The sequence below is a fragment of the Bos indicus genome, chromosome 3, assembly GCF_029378745.1.
Source record: "Bos indicus isolate NIAB-ARS_2022 breed Sahiwal x Tharparkar chromosome 3, NIAB-ARS_B.indTharparkar_mat_pri_1.0, whole genome shotgun sequence".
NCBI classification, from domain to species: Eukaryota; Metazoa; Chordata; class Mammalia; order Artiodactyla; family Bovidae; genus Bos; species Bos indicus.
This window is the reverse complement of record NC_091762.1, coordinates 80,950,792-80,978,474: the sequence shown is the minus strand read 5'-3', so window position 1 is coordinate 80,978,474 and position 27,683 is coordinate 80,950,792. Positions and strand designations below refer to the sequence as shown.

Genomic DNA, 27,683 nt, shown 5'->3' with positions numbered 1-27,683 from the left:
TCACTTTGACTTAGTTCTAAAATGTTACTCTCCCTCCAAGTTTCAATTAAAATAATGTTCCAAGTAGCGTTTTCTCCAGCCCTCTGCCATAGATCGTCTCCATTTGTCCTTGTTTCGGCACCCCTTTATGCACTGCATATGCAACCATCCAGGTTTTACGTTTTAGGAAATGTACAAAAGAAACGGAGGGACGGGTCAAGCTTGGGCACACGCTTTCTCATAGATACAGCCAGGAAAATACTTTGCGATCAGGTTTTTCCAAATATAAAAAATTGCCTCCGGAACATCTTTCTTTGTACTCCCTAGAAAACCTCACATTTTATTTTTCACTGAGAATTCTTAATTTCTTTGCCAAATGTGTACACGTTGAGGACGGCGGAAGGGTCACCGTGCGGGGTGAGGGGGGGCCTCCCCGGGTTTGCAGGGGCTGAAGGCGCGTCGTGAGCCCCGGAGCTATCCCAGCGCGGGAGTTTCGAGGGGAGCTCGGGGACAGTTACGGTGTCACGTGGGAAGGCCGCGCGGGGACAGGCGTTTGGGGCTCGAGTGTCCCCGGGGAAGCCGGTGCCAAAGGGCCGCATACCTAGTGTCCAAACCTGGGAGTTCCCTAGGGCTTTACGAGGAGGGGAGCGCGCCAGCCCGCGCCAGCACAGGTGTCCGCGGGGCGGCGCCGAGGCCCTCGCGGGCGGGCGGGAGGGGCGGGCGCTCCAGTGCTCCGGGGCCCGCGGCCCGAGGGGAGGTCCCCGCGAGGTGGTTCTGGGCTCCTCCTCGGCGCTCAGGTTTCCTCTTCCCGCCCGCCGGTTGCTGGCGGCGGCGCCGCCTCCGTCCCCCTTCTCCCTCCCTCCCCGCGGCTGGGCCCGCTCTGCGGCCTCCTCCCGCTCGCTCTCTCCCTTCCCCTCGAGCCTCCGAGGAGCCCGCAGCCGCGGGGCGCCCGGGAAGATGGCGGCGGCGGGAGACGGCGGCGGCGAAGGGGGCGCGGCGGCGCCGGGGTCGGGGCCGCGCGGGCCGAGCCCCTTCTCCGAGGCGCGCGGCGACGCCCGGGGCCCCGTACCCGCGGCGCTGCACCCGGAGGAGGTCGCCGCGCGGCTGCAGCGGATGCGCCGGGAGCTTAGCAACCGCAGAAAAATCCTGGTGAAGAACCTGCCCCAGGACAGCAGCTGCCAGGTACGGGGACGGGCTGGAGGCGACGCGTCCCCGGGGGCTCCGGCGCAGCAGCTGCAGAACAGAGCTGCCCCTTAGGTGTCCAGGCTGGTGCCCAGCGTCTGCGAGCGGTCCGGGGGAGGAGGGGTCGTGCAGAGTTACGAGCACCGTCCGTGGCTTTTGCAGAGCCCCCCCCGGTTTCTGAGCCCGCGGTCGCCCCTCTAGGGAGGCACGTTAAGAAACTGAGGCTCGGAGAGGCGAAGGGGCTTGTCCAAGGTCACGGGAACCCGGAGCGCTGTCTCTTAAGTCCGGCGGGTTCCAGGATCGTGTGTCTCGGGAAGGGTTTGGGGGAGTAGATGAAGGAAAGTGGCGGTGGGCTGCGGGGCACAGTTTGGGTTGGGAGGGGGCGGAAACCAAGGCTTTGGGAGCAAGTTGAACGGGCGCAGGGTCCCGCAGAGTCCTCGGGACCTGGGTGTGCCATGGGGGCGGGGTCACGGGAGAGCGAGTAGTGAGTTTTGCTGCTGTTTGGAGCACTTGCCCGAGTTTGTATGAAACAACTCTGTCCCCTCAGTCTGCTAAGACCCTGGTTATAGAGGTTATCGCAGCGCTCTGGGGAGCCTTGCTGCCGTCTTACTGACTCCGAGAAGGCTTCGAGATAGGTTTCTCTGTGTCTTTGAACCAAATTAACTGTTGCTTTAAGTTCTACATCTAATTGACTTTACCATCACCACCCCCCACCCCGCCCCCGCCTCCTGGATTGCCAAATTAACATGCTCGTTTGCTCATTGTAAGAAAACTAGAAAACACAAAGAAGCGCAACGCAGGGTGGGAGTGGGATAGAAATCACCGGTATGTTTGATATTTAAAGATAACACCGTTAACGTGAAATACTATCTTTTCATGTGTGCATGCATTTTTTTTTAAACCAAAAAAACCCCGAATTTCTTTTGACTGTTCAGGGTTTCTTAATTGTCTAGATGTTCACGTATATTTAACATTTAGCTAGAATTTCTATATTTTGTGGGGTTGGGGAGGGTGGGCTGTCCTGGTGGTTGCAGATTTGAGGCAATTAGTGTAGCTCCCTCCTATACTGGGATGCATGGTATTCCGTGTGTGTGGTGGGGGGGGTGGGGGGGAGGAGGGTGCTGCCTATTGATAATTGCAGCGGTTCTTCCATTAGATCCGTTAAATAATGAGACCAGTGCCTCGCTGCTTTGTAATTAGATCTTACATAGCCATTCACAATAAATGTGAGCATGTAACCTTGTAACCCATATGCATGAAGGGGCATTTTGTTTCAAAAAAGCAATGTAAAAAAGTCTCTGTCAGTATTTGTACATCTCATCCCTCTTTCAACTCCTTCCATTATTGTCCACTTCCCCTCAAGCGGGTAATGTTTTGTAATACTGTAAGGACAACTGCAATGGACTGATTTCATTGAAGCAACTTTCCCTTGCCCACGCAAAGAGAGGACAGCAAGTGAGCTCAGAAAGAGGGAGGCTTGGAAAAGGCACATGGCATTAAAAAAAAAAAAAAATTGAAGGAATAGTTTTATGTGTAGGTAATCTAGAAGAGAGAGGAGTGTCTTGATTTCCTTTGTAGAATGTCAGCTATTTTTGCTATCACATTTCTTTGCATTAATTCTAAAAATATTTGAACCACAAATTTTAGACATTTCTATTTTTTCTTTGTTGTTGGTATCTTTCTCATCTCCTGTCTTAAGAGACTTGGAAAAAATATATCAAAGAGTCCAATAAAAGGAATAGTTAATTACTTGTTAGTGATGGAGAGAGGTTTTATGAAAATTACACTGATTTATATTTTTGAGATAGTCTCCCTCTGTTATGAATTTATGTATAATCTCAATTTTAGGATTTTCTGTAAGATAGATGGAATTTGAGCAAACTCTGGGAGAAAGTGAGGGACAGGGAACCCTGGCGTGCTGCAGTTCATGGAATCGCAAAGAACTGGGCTTGACTTAGTGACCCAACAACGATAAGGTAGTTAGCATAAATTATCAAATGAAACTGGTATAAGATCTGTATATGTAGATGAATCTTTTACTGACAAGTAAAGTATCTTAAATTTTTACGTTAAGTTAAATTTTTATGCCAGGTTTTTTGAGAACTGAAGAGTTTCATCTGTAAGCAACAAAACAAACCGTTATTAGCACCTGGAATACTGGTTTCCAGACTTGTCCTAGTCTTTATTTTTTGTATGATCATTTCTATAATGAAATATTTTAAGTCTTTCTGATAGTGCAGTTTAAAATTTAAACAGATCAGTGTTAGATTACAGATAACATTTGCTCGAGTAGTGTTTTTTTCTTTTTTCTGTTGTCTTCAGTACTTGTACTGTTCCTAGGTTTTCTGATCACAGTCATAACTATCAATGGTCTGTGTTACATAAATAAGTAGAGTAGGCCAAATATGCTAATTTTTAAAAGCAATTAAAAGACACTGTTCTTCAGAATATTTAAAGTGAAGAATTGCTATTTTTACTAGTCCAATAAAATTAACATTTACTTGATCTACTTCTCAAGTTGGACTATTTCCATGAATATGTTCTGTAAATATTTTATGTTTTATTTCCCATAACCATTCTAATTCTGATTTTACCTAGTGGCTGCATTTTACTGTCAACTTTACTAGTGAAGGATTAAGTTTAATTTTATTTTGTATTGTTTAGCCAGTATCACCTAGATAAACTCCTATTTATTCCTTATAAAGTGACTAACATGGTTAAAAAAAAGTTAAAAGACTACTTTTTGTCCAGTTTCTAAGTAATGAGATATTTTAAATACCCAAATTCTTGTTCTTTTCTAGAAGCTATGTTGATTCATTCATTTATTTGGTAATATCACATTAAGGATCAAAGTCATTCCTAACTCGAGTTCTCAAACTGTATAGTCATGTTTCTAGAAACTCGGTGTTGGTGATTGATCAGTAGGAGCCCAATGATTTCTTCTTAACATTTTGAAAACGTGGACATTTTCTTAATTAAACATAGTTTCTTAAATCTTACTCATGTTTTGTTTAATTTTTGGTATAAGAGATTTACAATACCATCCCACAGCTATACTCTTCCTATGATTAGAAGACATACAATGTTATTTTTAAGTTCGAGCTTTTAAAGGTACAAATATCAAATACCTTACAGTAGTAGAAATACTTGCTCTAAAAAAAGGAACACCTTGAGAACTAATGAGTTCTCAAAAGAATAGTTACCACCATCAGTCAGGTGCTGCCTGGTGACCATCATATGCTTTCTGGAGTCCTCCCAGCCCTCTGTGTTCTCATAGCTTCAACTCTGGTTCATATCCTTTTCATTTCTTGCACAAATTTACAACTTTTCTGTTTGTTGCCTACTCTCATTACTGTGCTATCTTCTATATTTTAGCCCATCCTGTTCCACTTCCCTGAGAGAGCGACCCAAAGCACAAATCTGACCATGTCACTCTCCTATTAAAACAACAACAAATCTTTGGCTCCCCATTCCCATTCCCAACACTGATTCTCAAACTTTCCTTCAATTCTCCCTTATTTGTCTCTCTTCTTCAGATTGTAAGGAACAGTGAACCTGAATTAGCCTACTGCAAGAGTGAAATTCCTTTGAAGCTTCATGTCCTGTCTGAAAAATTCACATTGATTTTATGTTCTAGTAAAGTTGGATTTAATATAAAAACAATGACTTAAATTCAGTTAACTTCCCTCCAGATCTTTTTTTCATAAACTTGACACTGAAGGAAGATCCACTGTCTTTATCCTGTGATTTTCCACACTCTGGTATTACCATGGAGTACTCAGACATCACTTGAGAAGCATGACATACTAGGATAGAAATGTAAGGCTCTAGCTTTTTGTGACTTGGCCCCTGCCTACACTTCTAGTCTCATTTTTTTATTGGTCCTGCCCTGGATTCAACTCTAATTTTTTAAAGCTACCTCAATCCCTGAGTACTCCATCCCACTGTGATAACGATATTTATAGTTATGTCTTTGAATGTATGTGTTTTGGAATGTAATTGTAGTGATTGATTTATTATGACTAATATTTACAATAATTACTATCATTATTTATAATGAATAATAACGATGCTGTGAACACTGGTTCTTATTCACTGTAGCCATTGTGTATATGTGTGTGTCTATATGTGTGAATAGTCTTTTGCAACTCTGACTTTAGAATTTTGATTAGTTAAGGTAGTGCCCTAATACGTGGATTTTTAAATTGTATTTCTATAAATTGTGTATATTTTATGATTAACCTGATTCTGTTTCAGTAGCATTGTTACTAGGGTTTCAAAATGGAGAAACAGTGGTATTTATTTCCTATATTGTTTGAGTTCACTCAGGTTTCTTTCTTACATATCGTATGCGTGTATTTTGTCTTTGTTGTATTTATTTTAAAATCTGAAAGACACTGTGTAATTAGAAAATGTGAAGTACTTGGGCTAATAGCCAGGATTGGTAAATAGAAAAAACACTCTCTTGTCTCACTTTGGATATTAGTAACTTTCATTTCATGGCAAATAGATGGGGGAAAAATGGAAACAGTGAGAGACTTTATTTTCTTGGGCTCCAAGTCACCACTGCAGGTGGTGACTGCAGCCATGAAATTAAAAGACATTTGCTTCTTGAAAGAAAAGCTATGACCAACCTAGACAGCATATTAAAAAGCAGAGACATCACTTTGTCAACAAAAGTCCGTCTAGTCAAAGCTATGGTTTTTCCAGTAGTCATGTATGGATGTGAGAGTTGGACCATAAAGAAAGCTGAGCGCTAGAGAATTGATGCTTTTGAACTGTGGTGTTGGAGAAGACCCTTGAGAGTCCTTTGGACTGCAAGGAGATCCAATCAGTCAATCCTAAAGGAAATCAGTCCTGAATATTCATTGGAAGAACTGATGCTGAAGCTGAAACTCCAATACTTTGGCCACCTGATGTGAAGAACTGACTCATTGGAAAAGACCCTGATGCTGGGAAAGATTGAAGGCAGGAGGAGAAGGGGACGACAGAGGATGGGATGATTGGATGGCATCACCGACTCCATAGACATGAGTTTGAGCAAACTCCAGGAGTTCGTGATAGACAGGAAAACCTGGTGTGCTGCATTCCAGGGGGTCACAAAGAGTCAGAAACAGCCGAGCAACTGAACTGAACTTTGATTTCAAAGTGCTCTATTATGGTAGTCAATTGAGAAGCTTGATGGTTAATTCATGGAGGCCCATTTGAAAGCATAGCACTTTTTTAGAATAACAAACCACCAAATGTAGGAAACTCTGGTTGATTTTCTCCTTAAATGCTATTTATTCCCACTTTTTTTTTTTAATGTTAGAAACCAATAGAGTTTTCTCACATACTTTGTGTTCTTTAACTGTGGGATTTAAAAATATACCTTATTTGTTTTCTCTAACAATATATTCAATAATTATTGCCTTGCTTTAAGCTGGGGCTGTTAATTCATCACTTTTTCCTGACAATAGCAGGATGTTTTTACATTATGATATCATTCTTTTTCTTACTGAGGATGTCATTTTACTTAATTCAAAAGTTACTTTTCTTAGTATAGTGGTTTCTACTACTTAAAAGTTACCTATCGCGTTTTCTTTTTTTAGTGTAATCACAATTGACTACATTGTGGGGTTCTACGTGTTTCCTATGTCCCAGTGTAACAAGGACTGAAAGCTGTTAAAAGAATATATTTCTACATTTCTGGGACACCACTGGCTCAGTGAACTTCTAGTCTTGGCAGAAATTCTTAAAAAGTGTTTCAGCAATGCTTATTCTTGCTCTAAAAACACATTTGAGAAGAGAAGTACTTTGTGGTTAGCATCACAATGCTGAGTGTTAAGGAGCAATCTAGAGAAGTTTCAGGTGATTTATAGACCATTCCCTAATTAATGAATGAGTTATGCTTATAAGGTATTTTTGGACTTGCAATGTGTTTTCCCATAGAAGGGATATAGTAGGTGGTATTTAGCTTTGCTGGTTAGCATTTTAACATTTATTTAAGCTATGATGCTTCTAAAGTGTAAGATTACTCTAAATAGTACAATAATATCTGGTTAGCTTTGTGCTGGAGCAGAGACTTCCAGTTTTCAGTCATTGATGGGCGCACCTGTGTCTTATGTGAGATGCTCAAGAAGGGGCTGCATTTAAGGGAACTGTTCTTTAAATAAATAAGATTCAGAAGATCAGGGCAGCATTAAATGAGATCAACTCCAATCAAAGGCTGTTGCTGCTAAGAGGTTTACTAACCCCCTGAGTTTTGTCTCTTGATTCTTCTATTTGCACTTACTGTCCCTATATTACAGCCAGTAACCCTTAAGGGTCTCCAGGGCTCATGTCTCGTCTGTGGGCAAAAAGCTTTGTGCTTAGCCCAGCTAGAACAGGCTAATGGAAGAATATTATAATATAAATACAGAAAACCAGATCATCTATAAATTTAAAGATCTATAATTGCTTATTAGAAATCCTGGGTGTGTTTTTACTTCGTTTGCCTAAGAAGCAGTTGCCTTACTCACAGGGGATAGTGTTCAGTGAGGGTTACTGAATGAGAAGTGGGAAGATCAGACGACTTAGAACATGTGTGTGTGTATTATCAATTTTGGCTCATGATTATCTGCAGAAGACCGTCCTTGGTTGCTATACCGAATATCTTCCACTTGTTTCTCCAGACCTTTCTCCACCCTTATCACCTGCTTTGTGTCCTTGGAGGCTGACTGCTGTGGGTTGCACTAACAGGGCTCTCTCATTCTCTGGTTTCTGATTGCATTTGGCCAAACCTCTAGTGGGAGATCAAAGGGTGGAGGAGAGAAAGAGTGAGGCGTTTATTCACCCAGTTCCCTATCTTCCAGATTACCTGGGGCTTGGTTGGTTCCTCTTTCAAAGGTCACAGTTTCTTTCCAATGGGTCTCTACATGCAACCAGAGGTGGCTCAGCTGGTGAAGAATACGCCTGCAATGCGGGAGACCTGGGTTCAGTCCCTGGGTTGGGAAGATCCCCTGGAGAAGCGAATGGCAACCCACTCCAGTATTCTGGCCTGGAGAATTCCATGGACTTGTATAGTCCATGGGGTCACAAGGAGTCAGACACAACTGAGCGACTTTCACTTTTATTCAGCTAGGCTACCTGGGTGGTTGTAGTCACTCCCCTTGCCTAATTAGGCCTGGGGGTTGTAGTGGACTGACTGTTGCTAACCATGGGCTTTCTGTGAATTTTTAAAGATAGTCTCTTTCAAAAATTCTCTCCAGCTGCTTAGGTTTTGAGTGTGCCATCTGTTTCTTGCTCAGACCCTGATGCTGTTGCCTACCTTCTCAGTCTCCTTTTTTCTTCTTGTTTTCCCTAATAGCGCCCAGATCTTTCTCTGAGGACCTACCCCTCCCTTATTTAGAGATGTGATTTGACTGGGTTTGCTCTCTGTCCCCATCTGTGCAAGTGACATGACCAATGAACGGAATTCTTCGCTTTTGCCATTGTAAGTGTTTAAAGGGTGGGCGATAACCTGGGCCTATGCCAGTCAGCACAGGGGAGTCCCTTGGCCATGGTGATTATTTCAGCCTCGTATAATAAAGAAGCTTAGGACTCTGGTTGTTAAGGTAAGTAATTCTTTCTTTGCATGGAATATGAATGCAGACACTCATTGCTCTGATTCAGCTGACATTATGAGGACAAAGCAGACATCCAAAGGAGAATTGACCTGAAGAGGAAGAAAGAAGGAAGGAAAAAGAGTAGAGAAGCTGAGCTAGAACCCTGGTCAAACTGTGTCTAAAACTTGACCTACCTTTGAATTTCTTAGTTATATAAGACTCTAACTTCCCTTCTCCTCCTGCCCTCAGTCTTTCCCAGCATATCAGGGTCTTTTTCAATGAGTCAGCTATTCGCATCAGGTGACCAAAGTATTGGGGCTTCAGCATCAGTCCTTCCAAAGAATATTCACAATTGATTTCCTTTAGGATTGACTGGTTTCATCTCCTTGCTGTCTAAGGGACTCTTGAAAGTCTTCTCCAGCACCACAGTTGGAAAGCGTCATTTCTTTGGTGTTCAGCCTTCTTTATGGTCCAACTCTCACATCCATATATGACTACTGGAAAAAGCATAGCTTTGACTATTTGGACCTTTGTTGACAATTTGTTGGCAAAGTGATGTCTCTGCTTTTCAATATGCTATCTAGGTTTGTCATAATGTTTCTTTTTCCAAGTGGATCTTATTACAACCAATAGTATCCTAAATAATACAGAATTTTAATTTAAAAAACATGAAACCTTAGTGGAAAGGATGTCAGAAGACATTTTACCTAACCCTTTTGTTGAATAGTGTGTTAGTTGCTCAGTCTTGTCTTCGCAACGCCATAAACTGTAGCCCACCAGACTTCTGTCCATGGAATTCTCCTGGCAAGAATATTGGAGTGGGTTGCCATGCCCTCCTCCAAGAGATCTTCCTGACCCAAGGATTGAACTCTGGTCTCCTGCATTGCATGAATACAATTTGCAGGGTCCTAAACACATGGATTCTAGCACATTTTTAACACATTTAGTGTCAAAGAAATCACTTCTTTGTAAGATATCCTGCTCCATCTTCAGACAGCTTTTGTTGTTATAAATGTCTTATTTATATTAAATATATAAAATCTATTTCCCTGAAATTTTGATTTCTTGATCCAACTTTTCTCCTCTAGTAGCATGGAGAAATTATGATATTCTCTTTTTTAACTTATAACCTTGCTTCCTTCAAACCACTCCATTTAGAACATGAGTCTGAGTTGCCTCACCGTCTTGTTTATTTTTCTCTAAACACACACCACTATCATTTTGTTGTTGGATCTCTTAAAATGTGGCACTCAGAGTTGAATATGGTAGTCTAGTTGAAATCTCCTTATCATCCCTCAGCTGGAGCAAAGTCTCTTTTCTCTGAATTTCTATAATAATGATAATAACCTTTGTTTATTGGAGGCCTGCTGTGGTGGCGCAGTGGTAAAGAATTCGACTGCCAGTGCTGGAGATGTGGATTCAATCCCTGGATTGGTAAGGTCCCCTGGAGAAGAAATGGCAACCCACTCCAGTATTCCTGCCTGGACAATCCCGTGGACAGAGGAAACTGGAGGACTACAGTCCATGGGGTTGCAAAAGAGTTGGACAGGACTTAGCAACTAAACAACTGTTGCTAGGCACTGTGCTGCTTTTGCATTATGTTTAATCCTTTTTCCAAGGCTGTAAGATCAGAATTTTTCAATTCTCATTTTATTGATAGGGAAACAGAGGTGCAAAATTAATGTCAAGCAGTCCGTGCAGTCATTCAGCTTATTGGTAGAGTGGAGAAAAGCTAATGTCTTTTTGATTCCAAAGTTTATATTTTTAAGCCGCACTGTGTTATGATTGTAATCCCCATACATACACTGTATCCTAAGTGTTTCAAAGGACAGGGGTTATGTAATATTTACCTTGGTGTCACCAGTGTTTAACCTAGAAGCTGACACATTGTTCCAAGGGAAGTTTAAAACAGAAGGAGGCTGCCCACCTCTTTGTTCTAAAATGCTATGCTTCTGTTAATGTGTCTGGCACATGGCAGGCTTTCAGGATTAGTTTGTAAGATGAACATGTTTTGCGTTGTAAGATTGCGTTAGCTTTTTTGGCAGTGAACTCCATTCACATATAATTATTCTATCAGTCAACTGTTTATGGCTTGTGAATAGGTTGAAAGCTGTAAACCCTCTCTCCGGAAAAGTTCTAATGACCATGTGCAGGTCCCTCAGTCATGTCAGGGTCTTTGCGACACCATGGACTTATATAGTCCATGGAATTCTCCAGGCCAGAATACTGGAGTGGGTAGCCTTTCCCTTCTCCAGGGGATTTTCCCTACGCAGGGATTGAACCAGGGTCTCCCACATTACAGGCAGATTCTTTACCAACTGAGCCACAAGGGAAGCCCAAGAATACTGGAGTGGGTAGCCTATCCCTTCTCCTGTAGATCTTCCCAACCCAGGAATCAAACCGGGGTCTCCTGCATTGCAGGCGGATTCTTTACCAACTGAGCTATTAGGGAATCCCCTCTAATATTCATAGGCACATAGAAATCTGCATGTAAGTTAAAGGTGCTATGGATCTCTTGCAATTTACCTCTGATCTCATTCTGGGAGATTTTATACCTAGATTGAGGAACACCTTCCCACACTGTTATAGTTTTGATCATGTTTTTGGGACTTCACCTGAGTATGGACCGCTTGAACAGGTCCAAAGCTGCTTCTTGAGAAGAGTTTTCAGCAGAAACTTCTGTGGGCCACATTTATGCATAGGTGGCACGGTCCTCTTTCTGGGCAGGAAATAAATCAGGCTTCTTAATTTTCTTTTTAAGAAAGTCACCTATGTCACTTACGTTTGATGTCAGTGTTCGTTGTTCTCTGCTTATGCAGTATTACTAACATTTTACATAGTATGCCTGGCACAGAGTAGATGTTCAGAATTATTTTTCTTAGAGTCTAAGATACTATAATGTATTATTTCCCACTTAACATGTGTGGATGCAAAGGTTTCTTTTCTAAAAACATATCAAGGCTACTCACAGTAACTGTTGCTCTGATAAATTTCTTCTTTGTTAGATTTCTGAGTCCTAACTTATTGTGTGTCCCTAAATTTGTTTTCTAGGCATTTTATGCTTAATTTTGAGCTTATTTACCATCATTATCTTTAGATTTCCTTCATTCCTATGCTTGTACATATGCCTTATGAGTTTGAAGCTTTCTGTTAAACTTTTGTTACCAAAATAGCATTAGAGTTGCATCTGTTTGAGCCTGTATTTGCACATATATTCTTTGCCTCTTTCCTGTCATCACCTTTCACTCAGCCCCACCTCACTTCCTTTGCCCTAGCCAGTTTTTATATCTTTCCTTAACCCACTATAGAGATTATCTGCTTATAGTTCTCAGTTTGCCTTTATTTCCTGAACTTTGAATCTTCTATTACCCTCAAGTTCAGCTGCTTGCTTTTGATTTCTGATTAGTCTCCATCTCTCTGACTTTATATCTTGTTAGTTTTTTGCATCCTGATCTAGAATAGATGTAACAGCAATAAACAAGAACATGTGAATCTGGGAAGTTTTAAATTTTGAAATAATCACAAACTTACAGAGAAGTTGTAAGTACAAAGAACTTATTTTTCCTGAACTGTTTGAGAGAGTACTGACCTACTTTCTATCAACCTGAGGACTTTTATTGTGTATTTCTTACAAATATGGACTTTCTCCAGCATAAACACATTGTTACCATGAAACTTTGTGAAACTACCATGAAAAAGTTGGCTTAAAACTCAACATTTAAAAAAGTCCAGTTCAGTCACTCAGTCGTGTCTGACTCTTTGCGACTCCGTGGACTGCAGCGTGCCAGGCCTCCTTGTCCATCATCAGCTCCTGGAGTTTACCCAAACTCATGTCCATCGAGTCAGTGATGCCATCCAGCCATCTCATCCTCTGCCGTCCCCTTCTCCTCCTGCCCCCGATCCCTCCCAGCATCAGGGTCTTTTCCAATGAGTCAATTCTTCGCATGAGGTGGCCAAAGTATTGGAGTTTCAGCTTCAACATCAGTCCTTCCAATGAACACCCAGGACTGATCTCCTTTAGGATGGACTGGTTGGATCTCCTTGCAGTCCAAGGGACTCTCAAGAGTCTTCTCCAACACCACAGTTCAAAAGCATCAATAATTAGATTAGTTCTGCATAATTAGATTCATGTTATGTAGCCTTGGCAGGAACATCACAGGGTGGTACATGTTGTAGAATTTTCCCATTGTTGGTAAAGTTATCTTGATCCCTCTGACTTTTTAAAAAGTGGTATCTGCTGGGCTTCTACAAACAGATTTGTAATTCTATTTGTAATTAATAAGGATTTTGAGATGACATACTTCAATTAAAACTCAATTAAAACTGGCATACCTCATCTTAGTGTACTTTGCTTTATTAACACGTCACAGATACTACATTTTCTTTACAAATTGAAAGTTTATCAAGCAAGTCTCTCAGCACCATTTTCCCAACAGTATTTGCTCACTTCTTGTCTCTGTAACACATTTTGGCAATTTTTGTAGTACTTTCAACTTTTTCATTGTTACATTTGTGATGATGATCTGTGATCAGTGATCTTTGGTACTACTGCAAAAAGAGTATGATGTGCTAAAGGCTCAGATGATAGCAATTTTTTAGCAAGTTCAGTTCAGTCGCTCAGTCGTGTCCAACTCTTTGCGACCCCATGAACCCCAGCACTCCAGGCCTCCCTGTCCATCACCAACTCCCGGAGTCTACCCAAACTCATGTCCATTTAGTCGGTGATGCCATCCAGCCATCTCATCCTCTGTCGTCCCCTTCTCCTCCTGCCCGTAATCTTCCCCAGCATCAGGGTCTTTTCTAATGAGTCAGCTCTTCGCATCAGGTGGCCAAAGTATTGGAGTTTCAGCTTCAGCATGAGTCCTTCCAATGAACACCCAGGAGTGATCTGCTTTAGGATGGACTCGTTGGATCTCCTTGCAATCCAAGGGACTCTCAAGAGTCTTTTCCAACACCACAGTTCAAAAGCATCAATTCTTGGCACTCAGCTTTCTTTATAGTCCAACTCTCACATCCATACATGACTACTGGAAAAACCATAGCTTTGACTAGACAGACCTTTGTTGGCAAAGTGATGTCTCTGCCTTTTAATATGCTGTCTAGGTTGGTCATAACTTTCCTTCCAAGGAGTAAGCATCTTTTAATTTCATGGCTGCAGTCATCATCTGCAGTGATTTTGGAGCCCAAAATAATGAAGTCAGCCACTGTTTCCCCATCTATTTGCCATGAAGAGATGGGACCAGATGCCATGATCTTAGTTTTCTGAATGTGGAGCTTTAAGCCAACTTTTTCACTCTCCACTTTCACTTTCATCAAGAGGCTCTTTAGTTCTTCACTTTCTGCCGTAAGAGTGGTGTCATCTGCATATCTGAGGTTATTGATATTTCTCCCTGCAATCTTGATTCCAGCTTGTGCTTCTGCAGCCCAGTGTTCTCATGATGTACTCTGCATATAAGTTAAATAAGCAGGGTGACAATATACAGCCTTGACGTACTCCTTTTCCTATTTGGAACCAGTCTGTTGTTCCATGTCCAGTTCTAACTGTTGCTTCCTGACCTGCGTACAGGTTTCTCAAGAGGCAGGTCAGGTGGTCTGCTATTCCCATCTCTTTCAGAATTTTCCCCAGTTAAGTATTTTTAAATTATGTGCTTTTTAAAGACAGTGCTACTGCACACTTAATATATGGCAGTATAGTGTAAACATAACTTTCATATGCACTTTTTTTTGGAAGGCCAAAAAGAAATGTGTCTCACTTTGGATATTCACTTTATTGAGTGATCTGGAACCAAACCTACAGTATCTCTGAGGTATGCCTGTATTCCCTTTCTAGTGTTCAATTTATTAATTTATTACTTTATATCAAAAGTAAACTCTTGGTTTCCTATGTTGTTCAGTGACTTATGCTCCATTACTATCATTACTTAGTTTTATGCCTTAATTGTTTTACATTTGGATAGTGGGAACTTCTTTAAGCTGGCTCCTATTTCCTTTTTTAAATAAACTTTTTATTTTGCAATAATTTTTGATTTACAGAAAGAGTTACAAAGGTAGTACATGGAGTTCCCATATATTCTCTACCCAATTTCCCTAATGTCAAATCTTGTAATCAAGGTAAACTAGTCAAGACTAAGGAAGTAACATTGGTACATTATTATTAACTGAACTATAGACTTGCTTGGATTTCATTTGTTTTTTCACTTATGTCCTTTTCCTGTTGCAGGTTACAATCCAGGGTACCACATTCAGGTATCACATCTCCTTAGTCTCCATTATACACCTGTTTCTTAGTCTTTTCTTTGTTTCTCATGACTTGATAATTTGGTCAGAAATTTTTTAGAACGCCCTTCACCTTGGGTTTGTATAATCATTTTATTATGGGAGATCAGGGTTATGGAATTTGGGGAAGAATTCCACAGAGGTGAAGTCCACTTCTGATCACGTTGTTTGATGGGGTACATGTCATCAGCATGACTTCTACTGGTGATGTTAACCTTGATCACTTGTTTAAAATTATGTCTGCTACATCACTTCTTTGTAAAGATTCTCTTTTTTTTTTCCTGTTCCCTCTTCTTTGGAAACAAGTCACTAGTTCGGTTCTCACAGTTAAGGAACGGGTCCTTTTTTTTTTTTTTTTTATAGTTGATTTGCAATGTTATATTAATTTCAAGTGTACAACAGAGTGATTCAGTATTTTTATAGATTATACTGCATTTAAAGTGATGAAATATTAGCTATATTCTAGCTATATTCCCTGTGTCATATATTACATCCTTATATCTTGCTTATTTAATACATGCTGCTTTGTACCTCTTCCTCCCCTACCCCTGTCTCTTGCAGCCTTTCCCCATCTCTCTCCCCCTTGGTAACCACTAGGATGTTCTCTATATCAGTAAATCTGTTTCTGTTTTGTTATATTCATTTCTTTCTTTGTTTTATTTTTTGAATTCCACATGTAAGTGATAACATAGTATTTATCTTTCTCTGTCTAATTTCACTAAGCATAATACCTTCCAGGTCCAACCAAGTATGTTGTAGCAAATGGCAAAATTTCATTATTTTTAAGATTATTTTAAACTAATTATTAATCATTATTTTAAGCTAATATTCCATCGTGTGTACATATACAGTATCTTTTTTACCCTTTTATCTTTTCATGGATGCTTAGGTTGCTTCTATATCTTGTCTTTTGGTCTGATATGCTTTTGACATGTCCCTGTCGTTCACTGAGCAGTTCCTTTGTTTTTGACACAGTAAGGTGATGTAGCTTGTTACTTTCTGTGCTTTAGCCCAGGGATCTCAGACCCCAAGGCTGTGGGCTGGTACTGCTCTGTGGCCTGTTAGAAACCGGGCCACACGGCAGGAAGTGAGTGGTGCACAAGCAAGGGAAGCTTTACCTGTGTTTGCAGCTGCTCCGGATCGCTTCCATTACCACCGGAGCTCCGCCTCCTGTTAGATCAGTGGCGGTACTGGATGCTTATAGGACCACAATAAATTTAATGTGCTGTAATCATCCCCAAACCATCCCCACCCCCTGCCTGCTCTGTGGAAAAATTGTCTTCCACGAAACCGGTCCCTGGTGCCAAAAAGATTTGGGACCACTGCTTTCGCCCTTGAATCATCCATTTCATTAGGGTTGTGTCCCCCCAAATTTATGTCTTGAAGCCGTAAGTGCCAGTATGGCTGGGGTCTTTGTGGAAGTAAATAAATTTAAAGGAAGTCATAAAGGTGGGGCTTTGGTCTGATAGGATAATTGTCATTGAAGAAAAGACACCAGAAAGCTCTCTTTCTGCTGTGTGCCTCGCCCCCAGCCCTACCCCAATGAGTGCAATCACCAAGGAGAGGCTATGGGAGGACATAGTGAGGAGGTGACCATGTACACGCCAGGGAGAAGATCTCAGCAGAAGCCAAACCAAGTAGAACTTTGATCTTGGAGTTCTAGCTTTCAGAATTGTGAGGAAGGTAAGTTTCTGTTGCCTGTGATATTTTGTGGTGACAGTCTCAATGACCATTACAAAGCCTAGTTTTCTTTAGGGGAAATGATGTTAAGAAGCCAGGATCTGGGAGCTAGATGTACTCATTGCCTTTGAGATGTCACTGCTGTCAATTGCTCTTAGTAGGCAAAGCTCAAGAATATACTAGCATATGTATTATGTCGGAGAAGGCGATGGCAACCCACTCCAGTACTCTTGCCTGGAAAATCCCATGGATGGAGGAGCTTGGTAGGCTGCAGTCCATGGGGTCGTGAAGAGTCGGACACGACTGAGCGACTCACTTTCACTTTTCACTTTCATGCATTGGAGAGGGAAATGGCAACCCACTCCAGTGTTTATGCCTGGAGAATCCCAGGGATGGGGGAGCCTGGTGGGCTGCCATCTATGGGGTCGCACAGAGTCAGACACAACTGAAGCAACTTAGGAGCAGCACCAGCATGTATTATGTACACACATACATTTCCACCTTTATCGAGAGTAATGAGTTCACACTGATGTATTAGATTGCAGTCTAACATAATGGATTTCTCGCTAGCTCTCTCCCAATCCATATTTGTTCCTTCTTTTTCTGACAAGGAGAAACCTGATGTTCATGGTCCTTAACATATTTACTTATTTGAACAATTCTCCTGTGAGTAAGTAATCTCCCATCACCACTGTGAGGAAACTGTCTCCTCTCCCATGCAGATGCCCGCCTCATCCAATTTAAGCTCCTTCTTCCTGCACTGGGCTGTTCCACTGGCCAGAAGGCCTTCTCACCTTGCTTGAGTTCTTGACACTCTGAGCTGGGTTTCCCTTCTGGGCAAGTCTCCTTCTCACCTTGCTTGAGCTCTGAAACCTGAGGTATTAAATAAGATGTTTTGTGTAAGTATGTTTAAGGGACAGTTGTTGTTTAGTCGTTAAGTCATGTCGGACTCTTTTGTGACCCCATGGACTGTAACCCACCAGTCTCCTCTGTCCGTGAGATTTCCCAGGCAAAATTACTGGAGTGGGTAGCCATTTTCATCTCCAGGGGATCTCCCTGACCCAGGGATTGAACATGCTTCTCCTGCATTGGCAGGCAGGTTCCCTACCACTGAGCCACCAGGGAGGCCCAAGGGTACAGTGGTATCTATTGTTAGTGATTGTTGTGGGCAGAATTTAGAAATAGCCCCCCAAGATTTCTAATCCATGAAACTGTGACTAGGTACATAATACATATGCTCGTATATTCTTGAGCTTTGCCTACTAAGGTGTCACATGTGTGATTGTTACATACATGACAGAAGAGAATTTTTGCATATCTAATTAAGGTTATTACTCAGTTGATTTGGGATTATCAAAAGGGAGATTATCCAGGTGAGACATATCTGACTATACTAGTCCTTTGAAAGCAAAATTTTTTCCAGCTGTTAACAGAGGGAGAAGTCAGATGATTTGAAGCACAGGAAGGATTTGATGCACTGTTGCTGGGTTTGAAGATGGAGGGGTCCACATACAAGGATTTTAGAGCCGTCTCTAGATGCTGAGTGTGGTCCCCAACTGACAACCAGCAAGAAAATGGGGACTTCAGTTCAACAACTGCAAGAAACTGAATTCTGCTAACTGACTTCATGAGTGGAAGTGCATTCTTCCTTAGAGCTTCCAGATAAGAGCTCAGCCTGCCTAAGACCTTGATTTTGGCCTTGAGAGACCCTGAGAATTCATTTGAGCTTGCCAGAACTTTTGACCTACAGTACTGAGAGATAACAAATGGGGGTTATTTTTAAACAATTTAATTTTTGATAATTAGTCATACATTCAGGTGATGTTTGAAAAGAAAAACACTTGTGTCAGAGAAGAGGAGATTGTAATTTCTGTCTGGCTTTTATTTGGGAAAATAAAGAAATTTTCTTTGGTTATCTGAATCTATTAGATTTAACAAATCTATCTACATTTTCTTTGGTTATCTAAATCTATCTATTGGGGATGTCTGTAAGCAAGAACTGCTCATGGAGAACCTCTTATTGCTGCTGCTGCTGCTGCTGCTGCTAAGTCGCTACAGTCATGTCCAACTCTGTGCGATCCCATAGATGGCAGCCCACCAGGCTCCCCCAACCCTGGGATTCTCAAGGCAAGAATACTGGAGTGGGTTGCCATTTCCTTCTCCAATGCATGAAGGTGAAAAGTGAACATGAAGTCACTCAGTTGTGTCCGACTCCTAGCGACCCCATGGACTGCAGCCTACCAGGCTCCTCCGTCCATGGGATTTTCCAGGCAAGAGTACTGGAGTGGGGTGCCATTGCCTTCTCTGCCTCTTATTGCTAGACATATAATATTAATTAATTTGAGGTATGTTAATATTTTCTTTTAAAGAAGTAAGTTATGTATTAGATTAGTGTAAAGAGAGTAATTTTTTGAGCACTTTATTTTTTCTTTTTGCTCAGAACTTTTTTTAAATGGAATACAACTGCTTTACAATGTTGCGTTAGTTTTTGTTGCACGCTCAAGTAGATCAGCCACATGCATACCTATATCCCCTCTTGGACTTCCCTTCCAGTGCCCCCACCCAGCCGCTGCCTCAGGTGCATCTAACTGAGCTTTCTGAGCTTTATAGCAGCTTCCAACTAGGTGGTAGTATATATATGTCAATCTCAATCTCCCAGTTCGTCCCACCCCCACTCTTTCCCTTATGTCCATATATCTGGGTCTCTATTCCTGGCTTGGAAATAGGTTCATCTGTACCATCTTTCTATATTCCACACATATGCATTAATACACAGTATTTGTTTTTCTGACTTCACTCTATATGACAGACTCTAGGCTCATCCATGTCTTTACAAATGACCCTATTTTGTTCCTTTTAGTGACTGAGTAATGACTCAGACAGTAAAGAATCTGCAATACAGGAGACCTGGATTTGATCCCTGGGTTGGGAAGATCCCCTGGTGAAGGGAATGGCAACCCACTCCAGTATTCTTGCCTGGAAAATTCCATGGTCAGAGATGCCTGGGGGACTACAGTCCATGGGGTTGCAGAGTTGGACACAACTGAGCGACTAACACACACTCAATATTCTGTTGTATATATGTACCACACCTTATTTATCTATTCATCTGTCATTGGACATTTGGGTTGATTCCTTGTCCTGCCTGTTGTGACTAGTGCGGCAGTGAACATCGGGGTGCATGTGTCCTTTTGAATTATGATTTTCTCAGGGTATATGCCCAGTAGTGGGATTGCTGGGTCATATGGTAGTGCTGTGTTAAGCTTTTCAAGGAACCTCCAAACTGTTCTCCACAGTGGCTATATCAGCTTACATTCCCACTGGCAGTGTAAGAGGGTTCCCTTTTCTCCACATCCTCTCCAGCACTTATTGTTCGTGGATTTTTTGCTAATAGCCGTTCTGACTGGTGTGAATTGATAACCTCATTGTAGTTTTGATTTACATGTCCCTGATAATTAGTGATGTTGAGCAGCTTTTCATCTATGTGTCTTCTTTGGAGAGGTGTCAGTTGAGGTCTTCTGCCTGTTTTTGACTGGGTTGTTTTTCTGATACTGAGCTACATGGGGTGTTTGTGTCTTTTGGAGACTAGTCCTTTGTTGCTTCCTTTGCAAATATTTTCTCTCATCCTGAGGGTTGTCTTTTCATCTTGTTCATGATTTCCTTTGCTGTGCAAGAGCTTTTAAGTTTAATTAGGTCCCTTTTGTTTATTTTTGTTTTTATTTTCATTGCTTTAGGAGGTGGATCAAATATTTTCTTTTAAAGAAGTGAGCTATGTATTAGGTTGGTGTAAAGAGTAATTTTTGAGCACTTTCAGTATATTGGTTTATGTTTAGATTGTAAAATAATCTCAGAAAAGAATGCTGTATTGGAGTTGATCAAGATGATATGTAGAAACAAATATGCATTTAAATATTCAAAGTCTGCTTTTTGCTAGACGTTGGAGACCTTTTTACGAACAAGGTTAGTTGCATGGTATTTGCTCTTTACTAAGCCTGCAATCTAAGGAAGATTCAGGTGTATAAGCAGTTAAAATACAGATGATGGGTGCTATGAGTGTTGTGATGGGAAAAGTAAAAAATGCTGTGGGGGCACAGAAGGAGGATGTCTACTCCACACTTGAGAGAGTCAGAAAGGCTTCTCAGAGAAATTCATTAAAGTTGAAACCCAGGGGGAGAGAGAAAAACTAGGGGAAAGGAGCTAAAGAGAGGGGTGAGGAATATCCATAGCAATACGCAGAGTTTGAGAAGGGTAGTGATTCAATTTAAGGCTAGCACATGAAGCAGGACCAGATGATTGAAAGCTATTTAAGAGAATTTGAATTTTATTTTAAAGAAAATGAGAGTCTATTGAAATACTTAAACAAGAGAGTGATGCATTCATACGTCTGCTGCTGCTAAGTCGCTTCAGTCGTGTCCGACTCTATGCGACCCCATAGACAGCAGCCCACCAGGCTCCCCCGTCCCTGGGATTCTCCAGGCAAGAACACTGGAGTGGGCTGCCATTTCCTTCTCCAATGCATGAAAGTGAAAAGTGAAAGTGAAGTCGCTCAGTCATGTCCGATTCCTAGCGACCCCATGGACTGCAGCCTTCCTCCATCCATGGGATTTTCCAGGCAAGAGTACCAGAGTGGGGTGCCATTGCCTTCTCCATTCAGACATCTAGCTGTCAAAAAGTAAAATTGTTGCTTTTATCTCCCAAACGTTGTTCTTAACCCTGATCTCTGCTCTAAGGTTAGGAGGTTAGTGATATAGTAAGCGTTAGAAATGTGATGGAAATGAACAGTTCATAGATTTTATTTTTGTATCACTGATACTTAAGATTTAGAATAATTCAGTGTGTTTGGTCTAAAGTATGTCAAATTGTGTTTGAATCCCAGATTGATTATGTATTGTCTGTACAAGTTCCTTCTCTAGGCCTTAGTGACCTTGGCTATAAACTCCATAATAATATCCAACTTAAAAATCCAGACCAAGGGGTTGTTATGGTTAAACAAGATTATTTCAGTAAAAAGCCTGGGATAAAGTAAATATTCAGTAAATTATTATTATTATTATACTGCTAATAAAAAATTGAAAGTTTACTAATCTTTTTAGGCCATGTCAAAATGTTCCTCTGGCAAAAACTTGGTATTCAAATGAACTTTCCAGCAAAACAGCTGCATTGAAAGCTGTTAAAAATGTAGCTGAGTTAAATTGACACCACATTTACTCAGTCAAGGTGACTTTTCTGGTGGCTTAGACAGTAAAGCGTCTGCCTACAGTACTGGAGACCTGGGTTCAATCCCTGGGTCAGGAAGATCTCCTGGAGAAGGAAATGGCAATCCACTCCAGTATTCTTGCCTGGAAAATCCCATGGACGGAAGAGCCTGGTAGGCTACAGTCCATGGGGTCGCAAGGAGTCAGACACAACTGAGCAACTTCATTTTCTTTCACAGTTTACTCACCCAATATCATGAAACGTATATGGCCTTGTGTTGGGCCAAAAAAAATATTATCAGGTGTGTAACATTCAAAGGACCATGAACTTCCTGATGTTCAAGCTGGTTTTAGAAAAGGCAGAGGAACCAGAGATCAAATTGCCAACATCTGCTGGATCATGGAAAAAGCAAGAGAGTTCCAGAAAAACATCTAGTTCTGCTTTATTGACTATGCCAAAGCCTTTGACTGTGTGGATCACAATAAACTTTGGAGAATTCTGAAAGAGATGGGAATACCAGACCACCTGACCTGCCTCTTGAGAAATTTGTATGCAGGTCAGGAAGCAACAGTTAGAACTGGACATGGAACAACAGACTGGTTCCAAATAGGAAAAGGAGTACGTCAAGGCTGTATATTGTCACCCTGCTTATTTAACTTCTATGCAGAGTACATCATGAGAAACGCTGGACTGGAAGAAACACAAGCTGGAATCAAGATTGCCGGGAGAAATATCAATAACCTCAGATATGCAGATGACACCACCCTTATGGCAGAAAGTGAAGAGGAACTAAAAAGCCTCTTGATGAAAGTTAAAGAGGAGAGTGAAAAAGTTGGCTTAAAACTCAACATTCAGAAAATGAAGATCATGGCATCCGGTCCCTTCACTTCATGGGAAATAGATGGGGAAACAGTGGAAACAGTGTCAGACTTTGTTTTCTTGGGCTCCAAAATCACTGCAGATGGTGACTGCAGCCATGAAATTAAAAGACGCTTACTTCTTGGAAGGAAAGTTATGTCCAACCTAGAATAGCATATTCAAAAGCAGAGATATCACTTTGCCAGCAAAGGTCTGTCTAGTCAAGGCTATGGTTTTTCCTGTGGTCATGTATGGATGTGAGAGTTGGACTGTGAATAAAGCTGAGCACCGAAGAATTGATGTTTTTGAACTGTGGTGTTGGAGAAGACTCTTGAGAGTCCCTTGGACTGCAAGGAGATCCAACCAGTCCATTCTGAAGGAGATCAGCCCTGGCATTTCTTTGCAGGGAATGATGCTGAAGCTGAAACTCCAGTACTTTGGCCACGTCATGAGAATAGTTGACTCATTGGAAAAGACTCTGATGCTGGGAGGGATTGGGGTCAGGAGGAGAAGGGGATGACAGAGGATGAGATGGCTGGATGGCATCACTGACTCGATGGACGTGAGTCTGAGTGAACTCCAGGAGTTGGTGATGGACAGGGAGGCCTGGCATGCTGCAATTCATGGGGTTGCGAAGAGTCGGACACGACTGAGTGACTGAACTGAACATTCAAAGGTAGTTCTAAGCAAGCAATGGCATACATAGGTGTGGCTCCTTGGAGAGACATCTGAGGTGGAAATAAAAATTTGGCGACCCCTGGCATGAAGATAGGATTTAAGTCATTGCAATAGATGTAGAAAAAACTACTGATAACATTTAATATCCATTCATAATAAAAACTCATAGCAAATAGGAATAGAAGATTCCCAAACTTAAAGGATATCTCCAGAAACCAAAAACAATCATATTCAATGGTAAAATATTTAAAAATTTCCCTATGAGATTAACGGCAATACCAGAATCAGTTTACGGCTGGAATAATGTAGCTAACTCTAACGGACTAAAAACTAAGTGAATAAAGCATTTTACAACTTTTGGGAAACAGTAAATTATATATAATATTTATATTAATTTGTATTTATATACATACATGAGCAAATATGCCAGCAAAATGTAGTATGCCAGCAAATTTGGAAAGCTCAGCAGTGGCCACAGGACTAGAAAAGGTGTTTTCATTCCAATCCCCAAGAAAGACAATGCCAAAGAATGTTAAAACTACTGCACAATTTTACTCATCTCACATGCTGGCAAAGTAATGCTCAAAATTCTCCAAGCCAGGCTTCAACAGTACATGAACCATGAACTTCCAGATGTTCAAGGATTTAGAAAAGGCAAAGGAACCAGAGATCAAATTGCCAGATGTTCAAGGATTTAGAAAAGGCAGAGGAACCAGAGATCAAATTGCCAACATCCGTTGGATCATTGAAAAAGCAAGAGAGTTCCAGAAAAACATCTACTTTTGCTTTATTGACTATGCTGAAGCCTTGGACTGTGTGGATCACAACAAACTGTGGAAAATTCTTCAAGAGATGGGAATACCAGACCACCTTACCTGCCTCCTGAGAAACCTATATGCAGATCAAGAAGCAACAGTTAGAACTGGACATGGAACAAAATACTGGTTCCAAATTGGGAAAGGAATAAGTCAAAGCTGAATATTGTCACCCTGCTTATTTAATTTATATGCAGAGTACATCATACAAAATGCTGGGCTGGATGAAGCACAAGTTGGAATCAAGATTGCCCAGAAAAATATCAATCACCTCAGATATGCAGATGACACCACCCTTATGGCAGAAAGTGAAGAACTAAAAAGCCTCTTGATGAAAGTGAAAGAGGAGAGTGAAAAAGTTGGCTTAAAACTCAGCATTCAAAAAACTAAGATCATGGCATCTGGTCCCATCACTTCATGGCAAATAGATGGGGAAATAATGGAAACAGTGAGAGACTTTATTTTCTTGGGCTCCAAAATCACTGCAGATGGTGACTGCAGCCATGAAATTAAAAGATGCTTGCTCCTTGGAAGAAAAGCTATGACCAACCTAGACAACACATTTAAAAGCAGAGACATTACTTTGTGGACAGAGGTCTGTCTAGTCAAAGCTGCGGTTTTTCCAGTAGTCATGTGTGGATGTGAAAGTTGAAGAAAGCTGAGTACCTAAGAATTGATGCTTTTGAACTGTGGTGTTGGAGAAGACTCTTGAGAGTCCCTTGGACTGCAAGGAGATCCAACCAGTCCATCCTAAAGAAAATCAGTCCTGAGTATTCATTGGAAGGACTGATACTGAAACTGAAACTCCAATACTTTGGCCTGCTGATGCGAAGAACTGACTCATTAAAAAAGACTCTGATGCTGGGAAAGATTGAAGGCAGGAGGAGAAGGGGATGACAGAGAATAAAATGGTTGGATGGCATCACCAACTTGATGGACATGAGTTTGAGCAAGCTCTGGTAGTTGGTGATGAACAGGGAAGCCTGGGGTGCTGCAGTCCATGGTGACGCAGAGTTGGACCTGACTGAGCAACTGAACTGATCTGACGTACATAGAGAAGTTGATTGGTTGGTTGAGGGGGCGGCCTAATCTAAAATCCGGTGAGGCATACCAACAGGTTAGAAACTCAGGCAGGTGTTGATGCTACAGTCTTATTTATTTGGCTGCATTGGATCTTCCTTGTGGTGTATGGGCTTCTGTCTAATGTGGCCCAGGATCTAGAGTGTGTGGGCTCAGTAGTTGCAGCACATGAGCTTAATTGCACCATGGCCTGTGCAGTCTTAGTTCCCTAACCAAGGATAGAACCTATAGCCCCTGGGTTGGAAGATGGATTCTTAACCTCTGGTCCACCTTGGGAGCCCTGATGCTACAATCTTAAGGCAGGATTTCTTCTTCAGAATACCCTTTTTTCTCTTCAGGTCTTCAGTTGATTAGATGGGGCCCACCCATATTATTAAAGGGGATCTCCTTCACTTTAGAGTAAGCTGATTGTAGATATTAACCATATCTATAAAATACCTTTACAGCAACACCTAGATTATTGAGTTTAATAACTAGATTCTTTAGCCAAGTTCACATATAAAACTAACCATCACAATGCCCTGCCTTATTAATCAAGGGAGTGCAAATCAAGAGCACAAGGAAGTATGACTTTATATCCACTAAATTGACAAAATTTAAGTATCTTCTAAGACCAAGCATTGTAAGGACTCTCATATATTGATGGGAATGTAAACTGTAATAGTCATTCTGATAGAGAAGTTGGCACTTTCTTATAAAGATGTATATATAGGACGTTCATGCCTTCAGAAATTTTTGCCCATGAACACCAGGAGATATGTAAAGTTTACAAGAAGGTGATAGTAATTGTAAATATATATATGTAAAAGTAGCAAAACAACAGCAGCCTGGAAACAAATCAAGTATTCATTGATAGAAAAGTGGATCAGTAAATCATACTGAAGTCACAGAATGGAATAAATATTCCATAGTATAAATAGTCACAGAATATTCAGTAGTGAATAAATGCGCAGTAGCCATGTGGATCGTGAGTGAATTTTAAAAACATAATATTGAGTATAAAACACAAGGCACAGAAGATTAAAATAGCATAATACCATTTTTATTAAAGCTCAGAAACAAACCAACAGAATATATTGTTGGGGAATACAGACCTGTGTGAGGACTCTAGCTATGGGGGATGGGTCAGTGAAGGAAGACATAGTGGGATAAAACAGTGTTAAATGTGCTGTTGAACTCCTGGGTGCTTATTTCATTATAATGCCTCATATTATATGTTACAGATAATCCTTTTGTATTATCAAATCATTTTACATTTTATAAGAACATAAATAAAAATATTGGGTTGACCAAAAAGTTCATTTGGGTCCCATCTTACAGAAAAACACAGATGAACTTTTTGGCCATCCCGATATTTTTTTCATTCCAAAAAAAAAGTGAAATTTTAAAGAAGAGTGTTTTAATATATGAAAAGTTGTTTTTATAGTCTTTCTCTCTCTCTCTCTCTCTGTATATATATAGCTGATTTAAAGTCTATGAAGGGCTTAGAAGACAATGTGATTCAGATTTAAAACTAAGGCTGGCTTTCAATCAAGAAGAGGTCCAGATGAGCTGAAACAATGGTTGTTTAACTTTTGGGGGTTTATTGTTTGACTGCTTTGAGCTGAAAGTTATTGAACCTCTTCCCAGAAAACACTTCATATGTGGAAAACTTTTCAGTTCCAGGGAGTGATGGTGAGTCTGGTCTGGAAATAGATTACTAAAGCTATCTAACAGTTACCAGTTTTAATGAGCTCATCCTACTGTAAGAAATGTATAGCAGATATTGCTAGTCAGAGGACAAAGAGTCTTCATCAAATGTGCAACTTCATTCCTTAAAGTTAGTTTGTAAATTCATAGAAGTATCCTAAAGCTACATTAGAAGAGGGAGACGTGATCTTAGTACTTTCAGTTTTGTGTGATGTGTATCATAGTCGGATTTTGGCAAATGGTTCAGGACTCTCTTTCAGGTTTTAAGTTTTTAATTTGGCCAACTTGCCAAGGCTCAAATTGAGGAGTGACCTACTTTTTCCTGGGTCAGAGCAACCAGGGCATGGGGAAAAATAATTCTTTTTTTCTTTGCAGGAAGTTTTGTAAACTTTCTGAGTTGGCGAAGTCTGTATTCCACATCTGATACATGGGAAAGCTGTGCTTAGAAATATGGGTACTTTAAAAATAAAATTTTCAACTTGCAAAAATGCATCCTTGAAAACTTAAGATCTCTCTCAGGTGGTTCTCTCAGCTAAATGAGTAATATAACATGTCATTGTTTTTGGATACTTGATAAAGTGAAGAGCGGTATCATGTTTTCTTTGGCATTTGACAGCTGTTAACTAGTGAAATGAGAGATTAGAGTTTGTGCAACTGAAAGCATACACTTGATGCCTTCAAACAA

The 27,683-nt window shown here is 41.0% G+C and overlaps 1 protein-coding gene across 2 annotated transcripts in view; it reads left to right on the top strand.

The window, feature by feature from the left end:
- The first annotated feature begins 651 nt into the window (after positions 1-651).
- RAVER2 (ribonucleoprotein, PTB binding 2) overlaps positions 652-27,683 on the top strand; it is a 137,201-nt gene continuing 110,169 nt past the window's right edge. For both annotated transcript variants that reach the window (XM_070786407.1, XM_070786406.1), the window contains exon 1: positions 652-1,161. In XM_070786407.1, coding sequence (XP_070642508.1) covers positions 937-1,161 — 225 coding nt within the window. In that variant the 5' untranslated portion in view covers positions 652-936. The remainder of the gene's footprint in view (positions 1,162-27,683) is intronic.